The sequence below is a fragment of the Typopeltis vanoorti genome, chromosome 23, assembly GCF_054136105.1.
Source record: "Typopeltis vanoorti isolate ZY-2024b chromosome 23, IOZ_Tvanoo_1.0, whole genome shotgun sequence".
Lineage (NCBI taxonomy): Eukaryota > Metazoa > Arthropoda > Arachnida > Uropygi > Thelyphonidae > Typopeltis > Typopeltis vanoorti.
The window spans coordinates 52,938,463-52,954,652 of NC_143571.1; the positions used below are offsets into that span (position 1 = coordinate 52,938,463).

Consider the following 16,190-nt stretch of genomic DNA (forward strand, 5'->3'; position numbering starts at 1 on the left):
AAAGAATAAAACTAAATACTAGTTAACATAATTCAGAAATGTTAGAAACAATAATAATAATAAACTAATCACAAATTAGGAAAATGTTTTCTTGAATTCAAGAAAAAAAAAAGTATGAAGTAAGAATTTGTAGATTCCAGCCAACTAAAAGTGTCGATTTTTTTCTTTTTATTTTTGTACTAATGATATTTCATCGCAAAGAGCAAAATAACGAAAAATAGCAAATTGGTTTAATCAACAATACTTACCGGAAGCTGAGCATGTAAGGCAGGATGTACTAGCGCCGCAGAGTGGAGGGCAGACGAAACAGGCACCTCGGCATACGACAGTGATAGATGAGGCCAGCCATCATGAGCCGCTGGTAGTAATGCAGCTCCAATTTCTGTGCACAAAATGGAGTTTTAATAGAAAATAACTTACGAATTATAGCAGAAAAGTAATTACTCACTCAAATACTGATAATCACTTTAAACTTATTAACTGTTCTCAGTAATTATCGTGTAGGTCAGTATTGTGTATTTATTTCTATTCAACACAATCATTCAAATGTTATTCGGGATTTAAATTTCCTTATGCATAAATATAGATGAGCGGGTAATTTTTTTTTCTTGTGTGTGTGTGTCTGTGTGTGTAGCGATAGTAAAAATGGCATCAACTGTGTTTCGTAACGAATGCAGAGGTTTATACGATGCGAACTAAACATCGAAGGCAGGGAAATGGTCCGCTTAATCCATCAGAGAAAAATCTGCCACTATTGTCGTTATGAAAGAGATCAGTCTCTGTTATAATCGCATCTCCTCGAAATCCATTGATTACGTAAATCAGATAAACGCTTCAGTATTTTAAATACATTTCGTGGAGCGTCTCTTTGAAAAATCGATTCCCGGCACTGTAAAGCTTGAGAGCGCGAACACGGCTTACAAAAATGGGGAAAAATGGGTAACAGGTTATCCGACCAATCAATTTTCTTCGTAGAGCTGACAGAGTTGGAGAAAATGTGACGGAGACAAAAGACACTTAGAGTACCCATCCCTGCATTATTTTAATGTTCTACTTAATCGAATTAGACTTATCTTTGCACTCCAGCTGTATCTCAATTAAGGTCTACCAGAGTTGCTTTAATACCGTCTGTTAATTTGCCAGCGATACTAAATTGAATCCATTAGCTCATCCACTAAACTCTTACGATGAGAAGTTATTTTCTTTTCATTATCCACCACTCGCTAGAACAAATGCCTTTTTCTTATTGATCATGAATTTTCATTGTCCCTGTGTTTATTGGCAGGTAACAAATGAAAAATTACAAAAGCATTGGGGGGGGGGGGGGAGTTTTTGGCAGATTTTGAACGAGTTTTTCCGAAGTATAATATTAGAAACGATCGAAAACAGACTTTTTTTTTTTTCCTTTTTTTTTTTTTCCAATGTTACGGTCTGCCAATTGCATAGGGGTTCATCGATGAATCTGTGGTTTTAGGAGACATTCATAATGTAAACGGGATAACTTCATTCTGGATTGTTGTTTATGATGACCTCATTTAGCACCCATCACATTAAACAGAAAAGTGTAATAAATGAAGTAAATAATTCATTGAAACATTCTAATGAAAAATAAAATTATAAATATATGTATATCATTTACTAAGAAATAATGTACTAAGTTAATGAACTAGGTTAACTAAATTGTTTCTGAATAAACTATTTATTTGTATTTTTTCCAGCACTTTTGAATGCATAAATAGCGTAATAATGTTCAGTTTGCCATTTGAATCAAAAGAAGTGATGTGACAGTTATTCCAGGAAATAGTATTAGTCTCGTATCTTCCTGTATTGTTAGTTTATTTAATCGATACTGAAGGAGTATTGAGGTAGTCCTTGACAAAAAAAAAAAAAAAAGAGGGAGAATTATATTGAAAAGTCCTTAATTTTCATAAATATCAAAGAATGGTCCAATTACATTTAACTTTATCTCTGAGATTATTTTTTTCTTCACCGCAATCTAGAAATATTATCGAATAATTGAATTTTGGTAACAGTTTGTAATATAACAAGTTAATTGAAATAAAATTAATGATGAGAAATTGGTTGATAATGGAGCAGGCCATAAAAGCTTAAGCAAAAGAAAGGATCTGGGATTAAAGTGGTTTTAAATATCAGCCCTGGTATTGTGTATTTTCCAGCGTTTATTTATATTTTCTGCTATAAAGTAAATTGCTATCCTTCCAAAATTCATTTTGAGACGTACTGCAGATTGCAAAATAATAAAATGCACACTATTTACTACTTTGAAAACCGTAATTGGGAAAGGTTCGACTATTTTATCTGTCTTCCTATAGATTAATTTAACCTGCCTGCTGGATCCTGATCTTCAACTGCTTTTGTTCTACTCACCATGAGTAAAATGGTAAAATATCTTTCGGTGATGCGTGTGTATTCGTGTTTGGTATCGCAAATGGCTGGTTTCAGGAAACAAAAACCAGTAATAAAATTTCGTTATTTTAGAAAGAGCATGCTCCTTTTCATGCATTCAAGTAAGAAATTTCGCACTTATGTAATCATTCAATATAGACTAAAGGTAAAAAAACTACGCCCTATTCATATATTTAATATTAAATTAAAAACATATTTTATTAAATTTGTTGGATACATATGATCACAGGGCAGTATTTAGTCTCATGAGGGTTGCATATCTCTACATTTTCATAAATATTCTAGAAAGTTTGGTTCTTTGAGTAGTGAGATGGATTAAAAACATTTATTTTTTTTTAAGAAAGTTGACTGCCATCTTAAATATTAGTTTCGCCTATAGCAAAATATGACTTTATCAAGGTATTGATTTACATGTATCGCGCCATTTTCTCTTTTTTATTTTTTATTAAATTGATTTTTTTTTTAATTTTCTTAATTTTATTTATTTCAAAGTTCCGTTTTATTTTTAAATCTCATAAAAATTGAATTATGAGCTTTTCAAAATACATTCTGGACAATATAAGTAATTCTTCGTATTAGAAAAGGTATTTTAGTATAGTACATCTAGGAATTATATTAAAACAACTATTAAATTATTTTACAAAAGGGATGTGTCCATAATTGTGAAAAGGCTATTTGTGAACTGAATTATAATCAAATATTTGCAAAGAAGGACTTTTCAAATTACTTGGGACTTTACCTCAAAAATTAAGTGGAAAATATTGTCAAATTTTAAATTAATTTGAATTTAAAAAAAATAATAATATACTTGGCTGTCAGTAGTTTCTCAAAATGGAGAATAATCGTAGCATATGTGTGTGTAATTATGTCTATTCCCGAGACAATGACCCTGGACAATTTCAGATTTAATTATCACATATAAGAGGTGGGAATATTAGTCATGTTCCTGGTAACTCTTTGGTTATTTGTCGTCTAGTGTCCCATCCATCATCCAAAGAAAAATTATCCACATCCGAGATCTGGAGCATGAAAAATGAGATACTTGGTGACCGCACGTAAATAATTCACCATGGTGTTCCACGATGAGGGATGTTTACAGATGGCTTAAATCAATTCTGTACAGATGATTAATGCCCCTTGTTTGGTACTAGAAATAAGGAAGTTGTTTATTCTTCATCAGAGCCTGCTAATTATCATAGTCAGAACTTTTCAACTTGGTGTCTAGTCTTCTGTTTACTTGATGTGTAAACCCGGACTACACGACCCAATGGGATAGACGCACAGCATAAAACAGATGAGAAATTCTACCTCCGTGTGCCATTCTCTCTCTCTCTCTCTCTCAAAGGATCATTATTGTTTAGTACGGAGGAAACTAGAGGCAGTGATTACTTTGATTAGTTTAGTTTAAGTTTCCAAGAATTTGGTTTCCTGGCTTTTTTGTTTCTACTGGTTGAAATGTGTACACATTTCTTGGTCTTGTACTTACAATAATTATAAATGGGAATAAGTGTTTCCCAAGTGGTGAAGAAATAATAAGAATATTTAGTTTTTTGTTCTTTAATTTTATAATTAATATATATTTAATGTTGTTAAGTATAAAATTGTCTTGAGTTTTATAGCATTTATGCTAAAAAAGCTATAGGCTCAAAGGTGAGGTAAGTATTATGGATATTATAATTTTATTTATAATTTTAATTTATTTCATTTATATAAAGTATTCTTTTTTGTGGCTGGCAAGAACTGACAAGGAATCGGAAGATTTCTCACTGCTAGAGAATGCTTTTCTAATCTAGTCGAAGTTAATATTTGAACTCCCTTTCCAGCTGACTTTTTAGTAAGAAAAATATGAACAATAATACACATGCCGGCCAGTGAATGAGATACCTTCTATTATTACTACATTATTATGGATATTATTATACAAATAGCGAGCCGAATAGAGATGTTACTTAATCCATCATGGTCTCAAAGTCTTTATCAACACATTGGCAAATTTTATGCCTATACAGCAGCTAGAATATTAGCAATATCCATTTACTAAATGGAAGGTATACATACCAGCCACTCAATTTGAAACCTTTATTTAATACAGTGGTTCTGTATAGGCATTCGGCTTCCATGCCAGTCCTCTCCAATTCCCTGCTCATAGTTCAGTGAGATATGAGCAGGGAACTGCCTTCATTAAATGCTTTGGTCGACTGCTGCACACAGGAAGTTCTGTTTGTCCGCTCAGACCTCGTTCCTGACAACTTGTCTTAGGAATACAGTTGCGCCTCTTAGGCAAGCAATGTGGGTTATTTTTCCACTGATTAAACATCCGGATTATCTCACATTTTGAGAAATCAGTCAGTTCTGCTGCTTTAAAAACGTGGCTAAAGCCAGACTAGCATCCACAAAAAAGTCCTTTTTCGAACTCCCAAAAGATCCCTTAATTTTTCCATTGTGATCAAATTATTGACGATTACTGACCAGCAGCATTCTTTAATGGATGTCTAGAACACGTGATTATGCACGTGACTAAGTATTTTGCATGTACGCTGCGTAAGTGACGTTTACATACATCTGCATAAAGGTTTCTAATTTAGTGGCCGGTATGGGTACGTTATATGCAATGATGATAGTAACTAATTGCACAGACTATAAATATGCAGTAACTGATTCTAAGGGATAAATTTTGCGCTGAAGTGTACGTATGAGACAATCGGCAACGGTTCTTCAAAGACTTTGAACAGGAGTGACAGTGGAGCCACTGTTGGCATGTGGAAACCAGTGCTCTGCTGGATGGTCACATACAACATTACAATGTCTTTATATCACGGTGTTATTAAAATAAATAATAAAAAAACATTATGTCAACTTTGGGATTGCTGCCCTGAAATAGCTGACCGATGCGAGAGAGTGAGAATTAAGAGCTTCATAAGGGTTTAGTAGACGTGCCACCATCAGTGAAATGATTGTGCGCTATTGCCAGGGACTACTACTACTAGGTATCTCATTCGGGACAGTATCCAAACTGGCCCAACAAAGCTCTGTAGAATGCTTATGCCTCTCCAACAAATAACAAGCAGACTAATTGTGAGTGTGGAAACATCATCATTAAATATCAAAGGATGGGGGAAAAGTTTCACGGAGAAAGATCCGAAGCCCCGATTTTCATACGGCAGAAAGACAAGATTGCGGCAAGAATCTCCCCAGTTTGTAGAAGCATTATCGGAATTCGGCAGAGCAATGGTCTGAGATATTAGAGCCCTTGATACCATTCTGGGTGATCATTTCCCCTGCAATTGTTGACTCTTCCAACAGGTTAATGCGTTGCGCACACAGCAGTGTGATCAGAAATGGTTATTGGAATATCATAATGGCTTTTATCGTAATCTTAATGACTAAGAGCTGGTGACAGATCTTAGTCCCAATTCGCACTGTTCTCCTGAAGCAGGATACCAGTGGAATGTTCCCGTAACCTCGTGCAGTCAAGTCGATAAACCCCTCATGTATGAAAGGGTTTATCGACTGATTCTAAAATATTTCATTCGTCAAACATGTTATTTAACGTGTATTTCCAATAAACAGGCTACTCAATGTATATTAGAGTAATACCGAGCTTTTATGATACTCTTTCTTTATCGCATATCTGTTCTTTTACCCTTCTGAAGAATCTGGATATATCCAGACTGTCTGAAATTTAATCTCATCAAACAGCTCTTCCTGTTACTTATAACGTATTATGATGTGAACTATTTCCTTAAGTTTAAGTAGTCAAGGAAATAGTTTACATCATAATGTTACACCATAAACGCATAACTCACACATTTACATTGTCGCTCAGTTTATTTGCAAATATCTCATCGAAAATATCGTGTCAATATTAAACGCAACCCACAGCCTATTGTTTTGCTTATGGAGACGTAGTCTATGGGTTATCCTAACGAGAATTTTAACAGGTCTTATCAAGGACAATTATGAGTAACAGGACTTAGTAGAAGTGAGTTTGATAAGTGAGAGTACACTTAAAGCAGTTCCAAAAGCGTGTAGTAAGCAGCGAGTACAGACAGACAGATTTATGGTGAATAATGGTATAACAGAAGAACATTATTTTGCAGCCCTAAATGACACGAGTTTAGTATCTTTTCATATTTTTTACTGGAGACGAAGGACATGAATTTTTATACAGACAACTGAGATATTGAAGGCCTGTGCATAACAACAAATTTATTCAATCCAGTGTTAAATTGAAGTATAACTACTTAGTTAACTATTAAGATGTTTGTATCCATTTACAATCCCAATTTATGTTGTAATTTATGAAATGAAAGTTATTTTTCAGTGGTTTAATTGGGGTGAGTGCAGTTTGCAAACAAAATTGGTGTGAAAATTTTTTGACAACAAAAAATAAGGGTAAGTTACTTACTTGAGGCAAAGGAATCCATGTAGGTCCCGGGGCAAACTGCCGAAATAATAGGAAATTCAATTTTATCCTCCGTATGTGCAGTTCATATATACATAAAAAAGTGTTCCATGTTAAAGAAAAAAAAAGTGGTTTAAAACAAAAGTTGGACATCAGGGAAATTGGGAACAGATTTTCAGTTTAATTATTTATCCCATTATTTTAAACTTTATGATCACGATATCAAAAGTAGCCCCCATTGGAAAGTTATCTTTCTTTTTTCTAATTTTTGGTGCCGAACCCAGTATGGTTTACTTATATCACGTGATTTGTAATTTTGCTATTTAAATTGAGTTAATGAAACGAACTTTTTTTATAATTCTGTTCAATTTCTTGAATATTTTTTTCAATATGCCTCTGAACCTGAGGGCCAAACTTTGTTTTCTCTTCAAAACGTCCGGATTAATGTTAATAGTTCATACATGCACACTTATATTCAATTATTAGCATAATTCAAACACCATACACGATTAAACATAATAAATTATTATTATTTAAACAATGCTTAAGATCTTCACGTAGATTTGTTCACTTACCGTGTATCGTTTAGGTTCAAATAATCAAAATCACATTTTAGAAATGTAAAGAAGGTCTTTCGCGTCTAACTGGCATTAGAATCCAGATCTTTTAATCCAAAAGGCATAGTCAATACCGACAGGAACTCAATTGTGTCAGAAAACTAAAATGATTAACGAGCTTCTACCGTTTTGATGGCATGCAATTAATAAGTAATACACACTGTACCCGTAAACCAACCACCAACTTAACTTGTGTAGAAAATGCGTAGTCTAAATTAGGAAAGGTCAAATATCTCCATTTAAAGTGGCATGCGTTACGTTAAAAAATACACATTTAAATTATTTTAGACTAATCAGTTCATATATGGTACCTCAATAAATCAAGATAATCCTGAATGACTCTGAAGCTATCAAGCATTGTTAAATAATAAAAATTATTCACACATATATGGAAACATGCCTCTCGGCTACAAATCAAATTAAAATAGTTGACATAATAATTAATTAAACAGAGGACGGAAAGTATTTCTATTAATTTGTGGTCTATAAAAATAAAATTAAAAATAATAACATTAATAATTAATAAATGGAAAAAGAAGGCGAATAGCAACAGCAGCAGCAACTGACATGAGAACAATACAATAATAACAGCAAATAAATAAACAACAATAACAGAAAAAGCAACACTAAATAACAATAACAGCAATTAAGAAAAAAGGATAACAATAAAAAATGAGAAAGCAAGTATGACAATAATAACAGCAATAACAATAACAACACCAGCGATAATAATAACAACAATAACAATATTAGCGATAACAATAACAGCAATAACCAGAAAGGTGAAGATAACAATAACAATAATAACAGACATAACAATAAAGCCAAATGCAACAACAGCAACTGCAATCCATCAATCAACAGACATAAAAATAGTAATGCATTTGGAATCAAATAATGTAATAAGAAATAATCGGTCAAGTATTCAAAAACTGCTTAAAAGTCTGCTTGGCAAATGGAATGATATTTTCAGATACAAACTGGGTGGAAACGTACAGGGGAAGAAAAAATACCACTTGTCTATAACAACAGTCTAAATAACCATGTTTCATTTTTAACTCAATCCTGTTTAATAAGTAATACTTATCTCATTGTTTTATCTACTTTTTAGATAGGCATCAGAGGTTTGGTTGGCTGTCCAAAACGTGTACTTAATATTATTCGATATGATGTTAAGTACCCTGTGACTGAGTCATGATTTTATTTCTGTATCAGAAGATACTCGTATGTAAATCGCCTTTTGAAATGGATAATTTGGGTTAATATTGTTCTACGATCATTAGGAGAGTTATTGGAGAAAGTGACATCCTGAATAATTTAATTCAGCTGCACTCCAATAATTAATTTTATTTTATTTAAAATGATTCTTAAACAGAGTCTTCATGCACTCGATTCAAACCTGCTTGTATTGTGTGTTGTAAGATTCAAGTGTCTTATGAATTTGAAGTGGATACTCATGCTACTCTTTGTTGGCGCGTTGACCAAAATGCAACTGCATTTGCATTCTTTGTCAAATATCCATCTTTTTTATTTGGTTTTATTATTCTATTTCATTTTATTGTAAAATACGGTATCATCTTGATAAACTTATTGATATAAAGAGGCATTCTATTCACATGATACTCCGCATACCTGCAGTGAAATATATTGGAAAGAGAGTTTTATTGTTTAATATTGCATAGCAGTAGTCAAGATCATGAAGCTGATATGTTAGACTGTTAATCACGCGTATTCTCAAGGAAGTGTGTCTGTTTTATTACAGAAGGCTCGAGTTTCTGAGAGGATAAAAACTGAAGGAGCAATGGCGAACGAAAACTGCAAATTTTGATCAACATTTGAACTATCAGAGAAATCAACATAAAATATATCAAAAATAAAAATAAGAGATCTGCACATATTATTATCAAAATAAATGGCATTTCATTTTTTCTATGCCGAATTTTAAAATGATGTTAACTTCTGGTAAATTTAACTGACATGTTCCATGTATATTTTAAAACCTGTGATGCCTCTGATTGTCCATATAGAAAATAAACAAAAAAAAAAACCATTTTTGCTAGACGGTTTTCAAGCTACTCTTCTTTAGAATACTTTTCTGAAAGGAATTCTTACGAAGCCTTACTAATGCCTTCGTCGCCGAGAAGATCGCATTATCAGGTGGACAAAATTCATAAACGTTTTACTGGACTCATTTGCGATAACCTGGCATTTAAAGTATTCTTTTTCCATTTCACGATACTCTTATAGATCGTGAAGATGACATTAAATAATACCTATTTTCTCACAATTTAAGCGATTAAGGAGAAAATCATGTATTAATTCTTGTAAAACATTGACTCTTCATACGATGAAGGAGATGAAATAAAAGGAGTATTTTGTATGGCAATATTTATACATGAGCAGTTTTAATAGTATGAAGTTGTTAAATCGAGTATTAAACAAATATCTTCCTTAGATTTTAATAATAAAGTAAAGAATCAAATGGATTAAGTTCATTAATAACTGGAATATTATTATTATTATTATTATTATTATTATTATTATTATTATTATTATTATTATTATTGTTGTTGTTATTTACGCGAAATTATAATCACGTCAAAAATTCTAGTTGGGATTTGCATACATGTTTTCTCCACCAGATGGCAGGGCGCTTTTTCTAACTACACAACAAAGGAAATTATATAAATGTATCTACTTAATTTGTTTAAAATTTCTACCTGATGGAAATATATCGGTAGCACTACGTGCGTATGTTGTATTGTACCATCTGAAAATTGCAGGGTGATGTTTCTTGAAAAGATAAAAAAAATCTAGGCGCGATTTATACGTATGCGAGATGCGTATATCATCATGACGACATCTCTCAGTAGAAATGAAAAAAAGTAGGACATCTGTGAAGCGTTGAAATATATCTGACTCATCCGAAACATAACTGCGTTGTATGTACCTGTACCTTAACATGACACGAATCCTCACAATAAATATAACATCGCTAAACTCATATGTTTTTCATACCTAGCTCATTAATATAAATCCAAACCTTCTCGCTGGCTTTTCTACTTGTTAAATATTTTATTTTGTTTTCCTTGATTTCTAGACGTTGAATAGTTTTGCATAGGATATGAAATATTTCGTTTTAGATGCATAAATGTGGGCTGGTTCTATACAAAATTTACGTAATAACGTCAGAATATTTTTAGGCGGAACCTTTTGGGTGTGGGGATTTATTTTAAGAAACATAAATCTAAATATTTCGGTAATAGGGGTAGCAGAATTAATTCTGTTATTTTTTAACTCCCTTTCTAACCACCTCCCTGCACATCTAATATGTTACTTTTGCAAGCTCTCGTTTTGAGGTTAATATAGCAAATGCTGACGTACATTGTGACGCAACATCTATCGCGTGTAGATCTTGTAATTTTTAATTCATTCCAGTCCTTTCAACTGTATGAATTGTCATAATACATATATTTATTTAAATGTTCTTTCTAACTTAATAATGAAGACTGCTATTGTGTCAACTAACAATCCTTTTGAAGACTTAAAAGGATTGTTATTAATTCTAAAGGATTGTTATTCTGAATAAAGAAATTATTCAGAAAATATACTAATTTCTTTATTCAGAAGTATTAGCATTTTTTTTTGTATTCGTATTATTGTTGTGTTCAAGACCTATCAAATAAAAGTTTTGAATTGTGTCAATAGACGACTAAATATGAAATAAATGAAATAACAATAACTTGAGAAGTAATTAGATAAAATTAATTACAGTTGGGTTTATTGTGATTCTTTGAAAAATTCTCCAACATGAAGAGTATGCATATGGTTTACCTTTTACAGAATTATTGTTTTAATTTAGTTCCAAATGACAATAAGATAATAGCACTTGATAAACATCAGAAATCTGGAATCAAGAGAATAATTCTGTTTGGAATTTAACAAATATATACAAGTCAAAATATATATATATGTCAAAATTGGTGTAAATTATGAAACAAAATTCCCACCGAATCAATGCAAATCATTTGTGGAAGTGACCGAGTTTGTGAACTTTGTATGGGACGTTAATTAATTACAATCCTATAATGTACTCTCTCTCTCTCTCTCTCTCTCTCTCTCTCTCTCAAACACACACGCAATCCATATTAAAGAAAGGCTGCTCAATCATAAAATCAATCACTTACGTCCGGTTAGAGGGTGCAAAATTGCTGGGTGAGTTGCAGCTGCAGGAGGGGACTGTTGCTTTGGTTTGCTAACTTTCGTGTTACTCTTGGCGAATTCAAGTCTGATGGTTTGCGGCAAGTCGGGATCAAACCTCACACCCTGCTAAAGAAAGGAGTAAACAGTAATGAACATTAAACTAGTAACTAAATAATAGACAGGGAGAATCGAAATAAATAAGATTTGAGTAATTCTCACAATATGTAATTATACATATAAACACATCCTTGAAGTGCCAAATCGGATAACAGTTAGTCTATTTCTCAATGAATTAAGTTTTAATATAGTGTGATTTATTGCCAAGAAATATCCACGTACGATGTTCCTTAATATTGCTTGCTATTTTAGGGATATTTATTAATTCATTTATATATTTATTTCGGTTTTAAATTATTAAAAAACGTGACGTCATCCTTATAAATTATTTAAAATTATATGGTTAATTGAGTTTACATGATTAATGATATTTTGGATCATTTCATTTATTTTATAATAAATAAAACCACAAAAGTTTAGAAACCTACTTACTTTAGTATGCGAGACTATGAGTTACCTGGTTTTTTTGGTTCAAATCCTGTGAATTTGAACCAACCAAAGAGAAGTTCAAATCCACAGAATGCGGAATCCCATTTTACCATGGATATATGTGAATGTCTTTTGATAGAAGATGATTCCTTTGCCCTGTTCGAGATCACTATTTTGTTTATTAGAGGTCTGAAGTGAACTGCAAGCAAACAGTATCATGTTTGGTTTAGGACCGAACTACAGGATTATTTAGGTTTTAGTCCACCCACAGTACTATCGTGTTGTTATGTGTTTCATTCTTTCGTGAGTGCCACTGTCATAAAACATAATCCTGGAACCCTTCTAGAAGACAAACATGATAACTTTTAAGTAGCATCAGATCTCCAATAAGTTGTTAACACACAAGAGTATGAAAATTGTTTATCATATAAAGTTTTTCTTAGAATAAGATTTATAGCCAAGATTTTATAAATTGGAAACGCTACTTAGGCCGGCAGAATACCACTCATAATCCAGCGTTGGTTGAAGTATGGTCATCAGGTTAAATTTTGCAAGTTGATGTGCAATTCTCGATAATTTCCACCTCACTGAGTTCAGATTCATGAGTGACAGATGAAGCAAACAAGCCATGCGAAATTCGCTCTCTTGGAACTATGGTATGTGTGCTTTCTAGCATGTTATTGTACTCGAAGTAACTATCGAAGTAACTGATGATAGTTACTCGAAGTAACTATCATCAGGTGAACACATTTTGATTATGAAAAAGATTATCTGGTTGGAGGTAATTTTCCATATAGAAAATTCTTGTCAACTAGGAATTCAGAGGTACATTTATCAGTCTCAGGTTGTTACTTATTGCACGATCATATTTTCTTATCACACTACGACTTCGGCCATAATTACGAAAAATAAAAAAAAAGAAGAAGAACAAATTTCGGTGTGGAATCGGAATTCTCAGGATGATGAAAACATTTTTCGATTCTTCAGTAGTCACTTTTTTTCTAGCTGAGAGGGAGTGAAAATTGAGAGTGATTGCTGATCTACCACATCCATGATAAGATCCGTTGAACTGTCCTTTTCTACACATCACTTCCATTAAGATGTTTCAAATCCACAGTCGGCAAAGTGCTGAAGAAATAAAGGTACAGAAATGACTGAAGCCACAATACCTCGAGTTGGGGCTAAAATACCAACTGGAGATCCTGCAGATGACGAGTCACCTCATAGGTACATTTATCAGTCTCAGGGTGTTATTTATCTCACAATCATATTTTCCTATCACACTACGACTTCGGCCGTAGTCCCACTCTAGAGAAGCTATCTTCGGAAATGCGAATCAAGCGATAAAATGCGAATCAAGCGATAAAATGCGAATCAAGCGATATGTAGAAAACTAGCGCATGATTTGGCATACATTTTCATGGAACACCAGCACGCAAACATTTGTTAACAAATCTACGAATTCTCGTCGTCGATGGAAATGCACTAAGAAACACAGTATTTTAATTGGTAGGAATGGAAATTAGTAGTATAGAGTTGTACTATGCACTTTTACGGTCTAGTGTGATGGACATGTTTGGGTGTGGATGATATTTTCAATAACACTTTTGACCTGATCTGTGTATATGGTTCTAACAACGAAAATTGGAGATGGCAGTGTAATGATGCGGGGTTGCTTATTTGTTCCCGAATGAATGAGGTCCGTTGGTCGCACTACACTGAATTGTGATTACTAGGTCCTACCCTGATATCCTACTTTTGATATTCTTGACAGGTATATTACCTAGATTGTGACAGTTTTATGGTACCCGAAAAGTAACGATAACATCCGGGACAATGCACTGGCCAACGTTAAGAAGTCCAGATCCCATAAAGTATGCATCGATGAACAAATGAAGAATTGTGCACTACCAAGACGGAGCGCATTATATATATATACAGGGGCGGCTCGTGCATACGTACTGCGGAACTGCAGCACCCCCAATTTTTCTCGATATATAAATATATTTATTAATATTTGCTTGTAATATTTAATTTTATCATCAACAATCCTATACAATTCTCTTATTTTGTATTAAAAATTATAAAAATCCATCTTGTAGCACTTAGGAGGGCGAAGGACGTGAGCAGCACTGTGTTTACTACAGTGTCATATTGCTACGCACGCAAACATATGCACGTCATAGTGAAATGCGAGCTATTAGCGTAATGCGGCACTGTCCTTCGCGCAGTTCCACTGTTGTTTATATGCAGTTTGGGCAAGTAGTAGTGATCGTAGTGCTTATCGTGTTTACTCCGTCTCTTTAAATATTTGGACATTACAATTAACGGATTTAACTGTAATGTCAAAAAATTGTAAATCCATTCTTTTAATTACAATTAAAGGAATGGATTTTATTTTAAAGTAATTTTGAATTATACTAAACTGTATAATTTTATCGCTAATAAACAATATTTTTTCATGAAACAAAACAAGAAGAATATATTTTATTTTTAAATAATTTTGAATTATACTAAACTGTATAATTTTATCGCTAATAAACGATATTTTTTCATGTTTCGTTTTTTTTTAATTGTTACCATAATTTTGATATTTTATCCAAACACGTATACACTGTACTTACAGTGTGTATGTATATTTCGAAAGTTGCAGCACCCGCACGATTTCAAGCCACGAGCCGCCACTATATATATATAGTGGCTATATATATATCACCTAAAAAACGAGCTAAGAGATTGTAGAAGGAACAAAAACTCGCTAACTTATAATCTTTCCAATGATAATGTTTTCATCAAAATGGTGGCCTATCTTATTTCGGTGGTAGTCATGTGATGACGCTCCAAGTACCTTTCTTTCAAAGCCAAGAAAAGTAAAGGCTGGCCGATCTGTTAAATACGGTAGGCGGTTCACGGCACAATGACTCAAGGTGTGGCTACAGAACCAGAGAGAGGTAAGAACGCTGTGAGAATGGCTTGTTACATGATTGCAGTAAGTGAAGCAAGGATTATGAAGAAATAGAAAGAAACTAGCATCGCTGAACTCATTATTTTCGTCCACGGTAGAGGTAATGCCGCAACGGATAATGTAGATAGTGATGATTAAAATATCAGACGCAATGAAATAAATGTAACAGAACCCGGATTATGTAATTCAGTACGAAATATAAAGGAACAGAATAATCGTACACTTACACGTTCTAAGAAAGTGTTTATTGCGGTTTTTTTTTTCTTTGTAAGTAGTGAGTTATCATTTGAGGAGAGTAGCTGGTACATAATGAAAGTGTTACGGTAGCAAACTAGTTAAGGAAATGGTGATGAGGCGAGATAGGAAATATAAACAGGTGGGAATGCAAATTTTACTTTTTATAAGAAACTAAAGGTAAAACTAAAAGATAAAGAAGTGTGGGGAAACAAGCCAGTAAATTGGAATGCGTAGTTAATCTGGTCTGCGATATTGTAAAATATAAATTTTTGCAATAATGAGAAAATAAATTTAATTGCAAATATTGAATACAAATATTAATATTTGGATTTCATGTTATCGTTGTTATTTTGTTTGGTTTTATTAGTTTCTTTTTATTTATTTTAAGCGGGATGTATCATGATATTTTAATTAAGTAAAAAAAAAATTATATCTTTACAAAAAACACGATATTAAGTCTAATAATTTAGACTTCAAGAGAAAGAGAACACCAGATAATTATAGATAGAAAAATGTAGACTTCGTGTTTTTACCATATTCTTTTAATCCTAGCACTTATTTGGGATTTCATTACAAATCTAAATTTTTGAAAACACTTCCATTTTTTATTATTCTGTTTTAGTTAGTAAACACAGTCCTTTTCATCTGTTACTCATAATCAGCAGCTCAATTTTGCCAAAAAGGTCTATATTTAAATAGAAGTAAAGACATGATCACGAGCATATTTGAATAACTGATTTAGAATATTTGAACATCTGTTGTTGAATCATATATTTTAGATCAAAGGTTA

General features: G+C 32.8%; 1 protein-coding gene across 1 annotated transcript in view; it reads right to left on the minus strand.

Annotated features, from left to right (window-relative positions):
• Nucleotides 1-16,190, minus strand: part of LOC150093856 (protein couch potato-like) — a 170,483-nt gene that overhangs the window by 21,538 nt on the left and 132,755 nt on the right. The window contains exons 5-7 of the mRNA XM_090413028.1: nt 11,637-11,778; nt 6,836-6,871; nt 249-382 (exon numbers count right to left, since the gene is read on the minus strand). Of these exons, the coding sequence (XP_090269154.1) occupies nt 249-382; nt 6,836-6,871; nt 11,637-11,778 (312 nt within the window). The remainder of the gene's footprint in view (nt 1-248; nt 383-6,835; nt 6,872-11,636; nt 11,779-16,190) is intronic.